This window comes from Aethalodelphis obliquidens, unplaced genomic scaffold (assembly GCF_003676395.1).
Source record: "Aethalodelphis obliquidens isolate GAN/ISIS:26980383/991018 unplaced genomic scaffold, ASM367639v1 scaffold11, whole genome shotgun sequence".
In the NCBI taxonomy this organism is placed as follows: domain Eukaryota; kingdom Metazoa; phylum Chordata; class Mammalia; order Artiodactyla; family Delphinidae; genus Aethalodelphis; species Aethalodelphis obliquidens.
In genome coordinates, this window is record NW_020837955.1 from 29,261,097 (window position 1) to 29,273,448 (window position 12,352).

The window sequence follows — 12,352 nt, forward strand, 5'->3', positions numbered from 1 at the left end:
GATCTTATCTGCCAACCTGCTACGCTTCCCAGATGTACTTTTCAACATTTACCAGATTTACCATTTTCAACACTTGCTTCCTCTTTGCTCATCCCGTTACCGACACATCTTGACTTTCGCAATAGCTCTGAGCCCCAATCCTCCACCCTCTAGTCTCCACTGTCTTGACTCATTCTCTATCTCTACCTCCCCATCCATCCTCCCTGGGCCTGGCACATCTCCAGAAATTCTTCTTAGTCCTCTGAGTCACCTAATAGACTCATGCACAGGTTCTAAATCACTCTGAAATTGTCACTGTATCCAGTTGCAAGAGATGCGTGGGGAGAACTGGCAAAGGGCCAGGGCTCACCTCACTCTGCAGCCCATAGGCTTTCTTGGCCCAGCAAGTCTTCATATCTTCAGGCAGCACGGTGTATCCATGCAGTTTCTTCCTGTAGCCCCGGTCACTGGCCAGAGCTTGGGCCTTCTTAGCGTGCCTCATGTTGACCATGTCCATGGGCAGGTGAAAGTGGGTCTTACTCTTTTCGAAGCCTTTCTTGTATTCAACCTTGAACGCACCAAAACACGCTGTGTTACGTGAAGCCTGCCTTGGCAGGAGTGATGTGAAAACACCGGAAAGCAGGCCAGGTTTCCATGAGGAACTGGCACTCTGGACAATGGCACCTGTCTGTCCAAAGGACGTGACCCAAGTCTTGGCTCTGTAAGGTGGTGGCACCTGGAAACTGAGGTCTCACACTACTTTGTCTCTGGGAGGAATGCCTCCTAACTCTTTTTCCTTAGTTGCTCCAGGAAGAGAACGCTCTACCCGTGGTTTCTGTAGAAACTTTAAGAGGCAAAATAACAAAGCTTGGGCTCCAGGGCCAGCCAAGCTTGAGTTCAAATCTGATCAGCCCTTTGTCAGCTCGATGACCTCTAGAAAGTCACATTACCTCGCTAATGGCTCCTTTTCCTTGGAGGGCTATTGTGATAAGTAAACAAAAGAGTAGCTCAAACCCACTTAGCGCAGGGATGGCATAGAGCAAACACTTGATAAATGTTAGCAATGAGGATGGATGGTGTGATGATGGTGGTGATGGTGTTTCTGGTGATATGGTGATAATGATGGTGGTATGGTGATGGTGTGATGGTGAGGAAAGGTAGTACAGCAGAAGCAGCACGGTGCCAGTAAGTAAGAGTTCTAGGGTCTAATTCTCCACTCCTCCACCACTACCACGGACTACTATATGACTTTGGGCAAGTCCATCCTTTTTGGCCCCATTTGCTCCAACTGCAAATGGGAAATACCAATTTGTTCTCTGTCTAAACTGAAGCCAAATGCTTCATGCCTATGCACATTCTGTAGGCACGACCACACTGGTGACCCAGACGCCAACACTCTTATTCTATTTCAAGCCCTGGGTCCTTCATGACTCATTAGGTAATTATATCTGACTGCATCATCAGAGCGGCATAAGCTGACCTCACAGCGTAGAGCAGGCCCTCGTAAAGCAGAAAACCAATGCCCGTGCTTCCTTTCTGCCTGTTTGGCATTGACAACGAAGTCTTAATTAGAAACCAAGTCTGCCCTTCTGGCAGAACTTTCCTTCCCCAAAGCCTTCTGGTAAGTGACATTTACCAAGGTTAACCTCCAGCCATTACAGTTGTTTACAAGCAGTGTCATTCTGAGTGGTTGGAGCCTGGATGCCCCAGTTGGTGGCTAAACATTTTGAATATCGTGTGTGTTCGGACGAGAGGATTCATCCAGGACATCACCTCCATAAACAGGATGCCTCCTGTCTAACTCTCCCAGTAGAATTAAGCTCCATTAGGGAGGAAGCAGTTATGTGCTGTTTGTTCTTACGGCCCCAGTGTCTCACACCGTATCTCACGCAGAGTGGTTGTTTAGTAAACACCCGCAGAGTGAATAGATGTGGCCCATCGTCTTGTACCGTGAACAGTAGATGACGGTCCCCGACCACATGCTTCTCATCTACTTTAAAAGAACAGTATCCTTTGCCAAAATAAAGAAAGAGAAAACACTTCTCATGTAAGCCAGGAAAGAAATTATAAGTGGAAGTGGAAAAAATAACAGTCTCCAGTGAAGCAGGCTGGGGGAAAACTTTCAGAGCAGCACAACTCTAAGTGAAGCTTTGGGGGGTAGAAAAGCATTTACCTCACTGCTCATCTTGGCAACCTGCAGGGAGTGCAGAAGCCTCGTGTCTGTAGTTCCCAGGACTTTGCCTTTTGCTTTTTCATAATCTTCTTTGTATTTAATCTTGAGAGAAAGAGGAAAGTCGACTGTGAGAGAGAAACTTTGCCATCTAAGGAAGGGGCTGTGGTTTAACAAGTGCAAGGGGAACAAATCTAAAAAAACACCTCCCAGTCTTTCTCGAACCCAGTGGAAGATTAAAGTATAGCGATGTTTACAATGTTAACAGTCATTATTTTTTTCTGCGGGACCACTGACGTTTCACCGGAACAATTTCTTATGCATTTCTGAGTTAATGAGAGAAAACCTACGTTGCTAGCAAGCTCTCCGGAGGCTTTGGCGGCCAGCAGAGACATGGCATCCAGCTTCATCTCAAATCCCTTCCCCTTTGTCTTCTCCCAGCCTTCTTTGTACTTAACCTGACAAACAAGAACGCAGGTGAATGGGAGTCGCTATCCAGAGTCCTGCCAAAAGTTGAACAGAATTTTGTTTTTTCAATAACAAAGTCTTCTTCTGTTTACAGACCAGAATTTTGGCTGTTATCAAAGTGATAACATCAATTATTAACACAGTTCATTCCCTCACTATAGGGTCATGCAGGGCAGTGGGAGGGGGCAAAGAGAAGACCCATGGGTTCATCCTAGTGCTGTTGTTTCCTGATCATGTGACCTTGGACAAATCACTTTACCTCTTTGGGCCTCAGTTTACCATTTGAAAAAACAATATTATATTATCTGTCTCAGGGTGGCTGTGAGAATAAATTGTATACACGAAAACAGATAACCTAAGCACGTAAGGTGCAACACGGATGTAAGTTATTACTATTGCCATGGTAGTAACACCTGACTCTCTCTATCTGATACCAAAGCCCAGGCCACCAACTGTGTCTCTGTAGTAAATGCCTCCAAGGGGTTATAACAACTGAATAATTCCATATGTAAAGTGCCTATCCCAATGCCCAGCACAGAATAAGCATATGGAAAAGGTTATTCCTTCTTATTTATTTTGTTTTATTGAAGTATAATTAATTTACGATGTTGTGCCAGTTTCAAGTGTACAGAAAAGTGATTTAGGTGTGTGTGTGTGTGTGTGTGTGTGTGTATTCTTTTCCATTTTGGGTTATTACAAGATATTGAGTACAGTTCCCTGTGCTATACAGTAGGCCCCTACTGTTTGCCTATCCTATATATAGTCGTGTGTATATATGTTAATCCCAAACTCCTAACTGATCTCTCCCCATCCAAGGTTAGTTCCTTTTTACGTTCTCCTGCCCTACGAATCCCATCTAGAATGAGAAGCCTAATCACAGCCTAGTTGTGACTCCCGGAAGCATCTGGTATTAAGATGGGTTTTCTTAAAACTTAAATTTTACCCACACAGCAAAGCACCAGCTAGAAGTCATCAGCATGATGATGATACTGATGATGAGGTGTGTGTGTGTGTGTGTGTCCCAGCACACATCATACATGTGCATATACAGTGAGAATTCAATTGCTATGATCCATTGAGCCCCGTGAACTACCACATGCCATGAGACAGCAAAATTCAAAATTATAACCTGATGGGCGCCTCTGATGAACCTCTCCATGGACAGAATAGCCCCTGGTCCCTGTTTTGCTGGACCATCCTTGCATCTTCATTTCCACGTCTGTGCGTAACCCTCACCACGATCTCACCGATGCTGCCTGCTTACCTCACTAAACAATTCGGCATTGGTTCTGGCCTTCACCAGCTGAGGTACATCCTGTGGCAATGTGTAATTCAACTTATTTTTCTCATAGTCAGCACGGTAATTCACCTGTTGGATTGAAAATAAACCTGCAGGGTAACTGCATGGTTTTTACATGGGCAGAAGGAGAACTTTGGAGAGAACACTCTCTTTTTCACTTTCTTTTTGTAGGCCTGTAGCCGAGAAGGAGTTTCCGGAAAAGGCCTTTTACAAGGAAGCCTGTAATTTTAGGAGTGTTTTAAATTAACAGATTGAAGACCAAATGAAAAGTCAGACAACTCAAAGGCATGCTCAAAGTTATAAGTTTGCAAAAGATTTCCCTGTGGCTACCTCACCCACTGTTCTCTGAAGCACTTGAGGGTATGAAACTTATTTTTTTAACTTGGGGCAGTTCTGAACCTCTTGCTATGTGCAGGGTAGATACTCAAAGAGTAATTATCTAATGCCTGCCCCCATTGGAAAAAAGTCATCTTAAATCACACACAAGAACAGCCAACCAGACATTATATGATTCTCAGTGGAAGAACACAGCATCATCTGAGAAGCAGTCTTGCCCCCAAATTAAACCTGAACCTGATCAAACCTATAGATCCAACCACTATGTTACAGGCATTTGGAGGCCAGAGGAATACATGAAGTCCACAATGGGATGCAGTCAGCAAAGCTCAGATGTGGGAAGTGTTATAGGACAAACAGTTCAAGTTCTTCAACAAACAACTTGCAAGAAAAGAAAAGTGATAAAGAGGAAAACTTCAAGATGAAAAGAGTCTTGAAGACACATCAACCAATCACAAAGTGTGGACCTTATTTGGAGCCTGATTCAGACAAACTGTAAAAAACAATTATAACCTTATGAGACAATTGGAATGCTGAATGCCACCTGGACGTTGGTGATGTTAAGAATTGTTAGTTTTTTGGTGTGATATATTAAAATTGTATAAATACATTTTAAATTATTTTTATCTTTTAGAGATTCATACTAAAATATTTATAGATTAAATTATACAATACTTAGAATTTTCTTCAAAATAATATGGAGGGGGGAAGTGGATGGGCATATAGAAGCAAGACTGGCCATGAGTTAATAGTAGTTGAGCTGAGTGATGGGTACCTGGTTATTCATTATGATATTCTTTCTACTTTTGAATGTATTTGAAATTTTGTATAATAAAACATTTAAATCAAAGAGAGTCATCTCATGGTTGTAATAGGACACGTGTCACCATCAATGAAAGTCAAATCTTTGGGGAACCAGATATCCAGACCCTGCAAAGCAATTACAAGTCCCCCATATCCAGCTGGGCAGGGGCAGGTCACTTACATGACTCAGTTGCTGGGCATTGATTTTGGCTTGAACAATCTGAGGGGTGTTGGTCACAGAGCTGTACTTCAGCTTGTCAATGCTTTGCCTGTAGTTGACCTGGGTAAAAAGAGGCAAAGAGACACAAGAAGTCATTTGTACTTTTCTCTAAGATTTACTTAGCTCCCTCCCGCTCAGCCCTACAGAGCCATGATTCTCAAATCAGCAGAGAAAGAATCAGATTCCATTTGGAGACCAAAAGACACTCCAAGCCAACAGATGGAAAAACAGTCCACTGAGGACTGAGTGACTTGAACAGGCAGCTCATAAAAGAGGTCAACTAAATGGCTGGTGAACGGAGGAAAATGTGTTCATCCACATCGTTAAATCAGAGAAAGGTATTTTAAAACCTACAGGCTCCCGGCTAGGCCCTTTAGTCAACTAGGCTTTCGCTCTGTTTGTAGCATTCAGATCACCATCAAACACCCCATGCATGGTCTTCATGACTCTGTTTAATTGTCCAAAGCCCAGGGCCTCTCCCAGTATCCCACACCGTGTGGCAGCTCCTTTAGGCCTAGCTTCTGCCTAAGACCTCCATACCCCTTCCCTGCATCCCCACTAGCTATTGCCAACTCTGTCCAGACCTCCACCTACTGCCTCTGGCCATACTCTGGCAGCTGGCTCTGCCCTCACAGGGGTAGTACTGCAGCCAGCACTGTACTTTCCTACCGTTTTCTGTCTGTCTAAACTAGACTCTGATGTCTTTGCCATTCTGTCTGACTGCTGTCACCTCCCTGGGTGACAGCCCACCCCAGTGAGTCACAGACCACTAGCTGGATGGCACTAGGCTGGCACTAGTCAGTGTTTGGCCTCATTGTTGGGGAAGTAGTAAGGAGTGGTGGGGACTGGGGCGAAGGGCAGCAGCTACCACTCAGCTGTAGGAGATGGCAATCCTGAATCAAAGTGGGGTTCAGAGTAGACAGTCTAATTACTCCAAAGAAACCAGAAATCTATATTATTATGTAAATTCTTACACTTTTTAAATGCTGGAAAATGGGTTCAATATTATAATAATGGGTTCGAAAATAGTTCAATATTTTAAAACCCAGTGACCCAAGTGAAACAGACCCAAGGACCAGTTGATACTGCATCTCTTCCTTGTATTCAGTCCATTCTTGCCTGTCCCAACATCAGCTAATAATAATTATGGCTAAAAAATAGCACTTACTATGCGCCTGGCACTATTTCAAGTGCTTTACACATATTGATGCATCTAATCTTCCCAACCACTCTGTGGGTGGGCACTGTTATTATCCCTACCTCACACCATGAAAACAGGCACAGAGACCTGAAGTGACTTGCTCAAGGTCACCCAGCTAGTGTCAGAGTTAGGTTTTAAATCCCAGCAGTTGGCCTCCCAACGTGGCTCCCAGTCTACACACTATAAATGTGGTTTGCCAAAGCTGGTGTGCTTGGAACAGTTACTTGTTATCTTGCAGATGGGCCGGGTGTTCCCTATAGCCAGAGCTAACTTTGTTTAGAGAGGGAAATGTATTCTGACTGACAAATAAGAAAAAAAAAAAAGACTTACAAATTAGCTTCTAGAACAAGATCTAGGAAAAGCAGAGTGTTCCAGATACTGGGCCACAGAGTCTTTTGTTGGATTTGGAGAAAAAGGAAGCATTGCTTCAAGCTTTTTAGTTAATTATTCAAGGAGAAAAGTTTTTGCACATTCTGAGTTTTGGACATGGGGTATTTAAGAAAACTAGGAAATGTGAAGTCATTTCAATGTTAATCATTAATGAGATTATACTACAGTAGCTTCCTAATGCATTAAGTTAGAGGGAAAATTATCATCTCATAATAGAGTCTATTAGAATTCAGAATTATGCACGATAAAATGTCACAAAACTATATTTTTTAAACGGCACATTCCTTCCTGATAATGTTACATTAAGTATGTTGCAGAGTACAATTACTTTCCTCTGCAGGACATAATTAACACTCTGCATGATTAATTATATCTTTGCAACATCACGGATGCTTGGTCATTGCTTCAGTCTACTTTCTGAAAGGTCCCTTTGCTGAGGGTAGAGTCTCATTTTTAATGCTATTAGTGTTTATAAAATCCATCTGAAGGGAATGCTCTCTAATGAAGGACCGACCTGTGCTTGTTTATTTAAATTCATAGCTACTTGATCACCTTTAAGACTACCAGACAGAAATAGAGACCACAAATCTTCTTATAAATGGATTCCCCAAACTTCCTGAATACTAAAGTCCCTTCATTAAGGGTGGTAAATTCAAATTCACACAGGAGCCGGGAAAATAAAGGAGATGAAGGTGATCAAAGCAGCTGCCACTCCTTGCCAGGCAATGGCTACCATGCAGGAACTAGGACCACAGTCCCTATGTGAACTCTCACAATTTCTACAGATTGGTTCAAAACCAATTTTTTTTCAACACTGTGTGGCCAAACAAAATACCTCTGCAGCCTGGATCTGGCTCATGGGTTGCCAGTGTGGAAACTACTTCTGGTTCCAATTAATATTTCTAATCCAGTCTAGTTTAATTCACCTCTCCGACTTCCCCAGGAGAGCTGACTATAGTCCAGGTGCCTGGTTTGATCCACTGTCTTATACAGACAAACGTAACAGCAAGTCATGTTATAGTGGGAATACAAAATTGTAGAGCGCTCTGTTTTGTTTGCGCTATGAAGCATTTTTTCTAGAATTCTACTGTGAAAATTGGCATTCAAATTTTACAAGATGCACTTGATCCCTCCAGTTTCCCAGGTAATGTACGCAGCCAGAAGAGAAACTTGGCTTTGGTAGCCGAGTTTAACCTTGAATTTCATTAAGGTGAAATGAATAAGTCAACTCGAGCAAACTTTCTGGGAAAAGGAAAAGCAAAATGTAGGCCTTTTATATTCTTCTACTTCCCATCCCCTGCTTTATCACACGTTTGATAAGCCCCTTTCATCCATCAAATTATCATTTGCCAATGACTGGCCTTCTTTGTCCTGTAAACTGTTAGACGCTGGAGATGCCCAGCTGAACCTGACACTGCTCCTACTCTGAGCAAAAGGGAAAGATGCAGAGACTGATCTACCAATGGCAAAGCCCAAGTCAACTGCTGAAGCTGTGCTGATCCCAAAGGAATGTCAAGGAAAGTAGCCCTGAGCATCCAATTAACATGTCGAACGATACATTAAATTATTGATTGATGGGAGATAACTTTCACTGACAACCATGATACCAACTCAGTTCTAAACCACCTTATGTACTTTTAAAATAGTAGATAACATTTACCTTTTTCTTTGTACATTTCTGTATTATCTAAATTTTCTGTAATAAACATGTAGTAAAATTCTTATAATTAGAAAACAACAAATGTAATTAATTATACATATTTCATTGGAGACAAGCCAAACTATAAATAAATAAAATCACTGCTGTAATAAATTAGTGGTACATATTATTCCACCCATACTTCCCGAGCACTCCTGGGGAAAAAACTTCAGTCAATGTTACCATTTCCTCTCAACTTATAGCTATTTCAGTTTACTCCCTTTGGTCCTTAAACATACCACACTCCAAAACGTTAAAAAAAAAATCATCATTGTTAGGGAATAATTACTTTCATGTGTCCAGCAGCACACACAGTCCCCAGACTCTAAGAGGTGAAATGGAACCTTAGGATTTTCAAGATGAAACCAGAGTTGTCCCCGCCTTATGTTGGAAATCTAAGAGTTTCCAAACGTGTATATATGGACTTCCTATCAGAAAAGAGTTCCCCTTTCTCAGTCCCTTCCATCTCCTCTGAACTGTTGTATCTTGTTTCTTTCCATCTTGCTGCCTAAGAATCACTCCACTGGGACTTCCCTGGTGGCTCGGATTCCCTAGGAATCCGCCTGCCAATGAAGGCGACACAGATTCGATCCCTGGTCCTGGAAGATCCCACAGGCCGCGGAGCAACTAAGCCTGTGCGCCACAACTACTGAGCCTGTGCTCTAGAGCCCGCGAGCCACAACTTCTGAAGCCCGAACGCCTAGAGCCCGTGCTCCGCAACAAGAGAAGCCACAGCAATGAGAAGCCTGCTCACCACAACGAAGAGTAGATCCCGCTCACTGCAACTAGAGAAAGCCCGTGCACAGCAACGAAGACCCAAAGCAGCCAAAAAAAAGAATCACTCTACTGGAGGGAAGTGACAGGAATAAAGCAGAAAGGACTATTGGAAAAGGACATACATCTTTCAAGGGAAGCAGTTTCATTGTTGTCTGATAGGAAGGAGTAAGGGTGGCTGGGTAGTTGTAGTCGACAGCATTATGTTTGTAATTGGCCTTGTAGGCAATCTGAAACACAAAGAAAAAAACAAGAAAAGAGAAATTAGTCCCCTCTCTCTTTTGACCTTGTTTGAATGTCATAAAAGCATCTTTTAAAAATAACCAGAAACAAAATTAATTCAGTTTCATCACCTCCAAGGAAAATTAAATTATGTTCACACTTTTGTTTTTAATTAATTTGAATTCTTCTTCTTAATTAATCTAAAATTAGTTAATGTCATCTGTAGTACATTTATTTTATCTTTCTTATTAATCATGGAACCCCTTGTAGTTTTTTGTTAAAAAGAAGCATTTGCAGACAAGTATGTAACAAAAGAGCTTCTTGGCTAACCCCCAGAAAATCAATGAAAAGTCAAGAGTCTTCAGAGTATTTAAAAAAAATTTTAAAGGTCAAATTTGACATTCTCAAGTAGAGGAAATTTGACGTCTGTATGTTTTAATAACGAAATCAGTTCCTTCTCAGTGTCCTTTACCTCCAAGATTTACAATTTGGCATTTGCAAACCTGTAAACTGAATTGACAAAGCCAAAGAGAGATTAATAGATCACATGCTATTGGGAAAAGAGGGTCCTGATCTATTTTGTTATGCCAGTATCTTAAGCAGTGCCTGGATACAGGAAGTTTTCAATGAACACTAAGATTGAATGAATGAATGAACCAACCAACCAACCAACCAACCAATTCTAAATAAATCGCAATGCTTTGGAAATCTGAAGCACTTCACATGAGAATTATGCTCATCCATTTCTCTTTATCTCTCAGAAACTGAAAGTTTTTCTCACACTGGATCAATCACGATAGATCTAAGTACTCTTCAAAGCAGAGAAAGTTGCGTTTAATAAATTGAAGCTTTTAAAATTTTTCAAAGATTTTTTTACCTCGCCTTGGTTGCACTGATTAACATTTACAAACTCTTTTGGGTCAATCTTTACACAACAAAACACTGATTTTTTTAAAAAGAGGTTGAAAAAGAATTGGCTGAATTCCTTGTGCCCCCACCACTCTCCACACCAACAGATCCCCAGGACCTGCAGGCCCTTCACAACAGGACTCACGTTGCTTGCCAGGCTTCCAACTTTCAGAGCATGGAGCATCCGTCTGTCCATCCCAACTCCTTCATAGTGGCCTCTCATGTGGTTCTGGTAGTTTTCTTTATATTTATTCTACATGGGAACACAGAACCTTCAACAAAAGCATTCTCTCCCCAACTCGTTGAAGATAAACTACTCATCTGAATGCACTAATCCAAAACATAAATGATTAAATAGAACCTATTTAAGTATTCAGTGTGTCTCTGAATTAAAAATAAGACAAACTTAAAAAAAAATAACTTAAAATTCAAGAAGTTGGGGTGAGACAAGCACACAAGAAAACATAAGATCTGATGCACCCAGACGGCACAAAACGGACCTGATTTTTTTTTTTTTTTTTTTAACATTTTCAGTTGTAAATATACCAGATTTTTCCAATGTGAAAACCCATTGCACAGGTGTGGAGCTTTCCAAGGACAAGCACTGATCGTACAGGGGCTGCATGCAAGCCCCATGCTGGGGGCTAGTACACATCACTGCATGCTATTACCTCCAGTTCTAAGTATATGAGGAATAAAACCCCAGCTTTGCCAAAATCTGTGACGTATACATGACACATTGGTCACTACCGCAACCATGTGACATAACGATGTTATGTCCCAAGTGCAGCTTACCAAACAAAGAACAAAACAGGAGGACAAGAAGTCATAAATAAGAAAAGGTGGGTAGCTTCTAATGAAGCTACATTAAAATCACCTCCCCTGGGAGGCCATGGAGTTTCCAGGCACTGAGAGTAGTCCAACAGAATACTATTACTCTGCATCAGACACAGTTCTACTCATCTCTGGCGCTCTATGAGGAGGAAGGAATTATTATCATTCCCATTTTACAGAGGGCAAAATGGCTCCAAGAACTTAACGTGCCCGAAGCCGGTCACTTGGCTAATTGTGGAGCCAGGTCCGTCAGCTCCAAAGCTGGTGCTCTTAACCATGACATTTATGCAGAAGACATTCCTTACTGAGCCTCACGAAGTCCCAAGTGATTTTAAATTCTACTGTTATATGCAGCTAAGCAGAAGTAAAATCTAATAAGAACCTGCAGTATAAAAAAACAAACAAAAAAACCAACTAATACTAAACTTTCTTTGGGTTATTTGTATGGAAATATGTTAATATAAATGTTTCAGACATTACATGAAATTTCTAAAAAACTTATATGTTCTGGTATAATGTTATAAGTCATAATTCTAGTTATTACTTTAAAATGTATATCTCAGAAATAACTAAATTCCCTTGTCAATTGCATTATTACGAACTTTCATCAAATCTTTAACCGTGGTCATTTTTAAGTCTTTTGCCATTTACAGACAGTTCTGGGTGTACTCTGATGTTTTCACAAAAATGTTCCTATAAAAGGGTTTCATCTTCAAGGAATTCATGGAAAAGACTCTGACAAGTACAGGTTTCTGGTAACTGACTATACTGCTGAACTGAATGAGTAAGCATTTTCAGAACTCTAATGGAAAACTGATGAATTCATAAAAGTGCTAACAAAAGATCAAGATGAAAAAAAATTAATTACATGGGACTGAGTGAACTAATGAGGATGATTATAATTTTTGTGACTTTCTGTTTGAATTAAAAAAAAAATCTCACAAGGACTCAGAGGAAAAAATATACAAATCAATTTCCACTGCAAAGTAAAGGAGCTGTTGCAGTGGAGGATCCCTGGACTGAACGTCAATATCATGACATAGTAT

The 12,352-nt window shown here is 41.2% G+C and overlaps 1 protein-coding gene across 1 annotated transcript in view; it reads right to left on the minus strand.

Annotated features, from left to right (window-relative positions):
• NRAP (nebulin related anchoring protein) overlaps nucleotides 1–12,352 on the minus strand; it is a 75,168-nt gene that overhangs the window by 37,454 nt on the left and 25,362 nt on the right. The window contains exons 13-19 of the mRNA XM_027112649.1: nucleotides 10,618–10,725; nucleotides 9,467–9,571; nucleotides 5,239–5,337; nucleotides 3,882–3,986; nucleotides 2,500–2,607; nucleotides 2,153–2,254; nucleotides 350–547 (exon numbers count right to left, since the gene is read on the minus strand). Coding sequence (XP_026968450.1) covers nucleotides 350–547; nucleotides 2,153–2,254; nucleotides 2,500–2,607; nucleotides 3,882–3,986; nucleotides 5,239–5,337; nucleotides 9,467–9,571; nucleotides 10,618–10,725 — 825 coding nt within the window. The remainder of the gene's footprint in view (nucleotides 1–349; nucleotides 548–2,152; nucleotides 2,255–2,499; nucleotides 2,608–3,881; nucleotides 3,987–5,238; nucleotides 5,338–9,466; nucleotides 9,572–10,617; nucleotides 10,726–12,352) is intronic.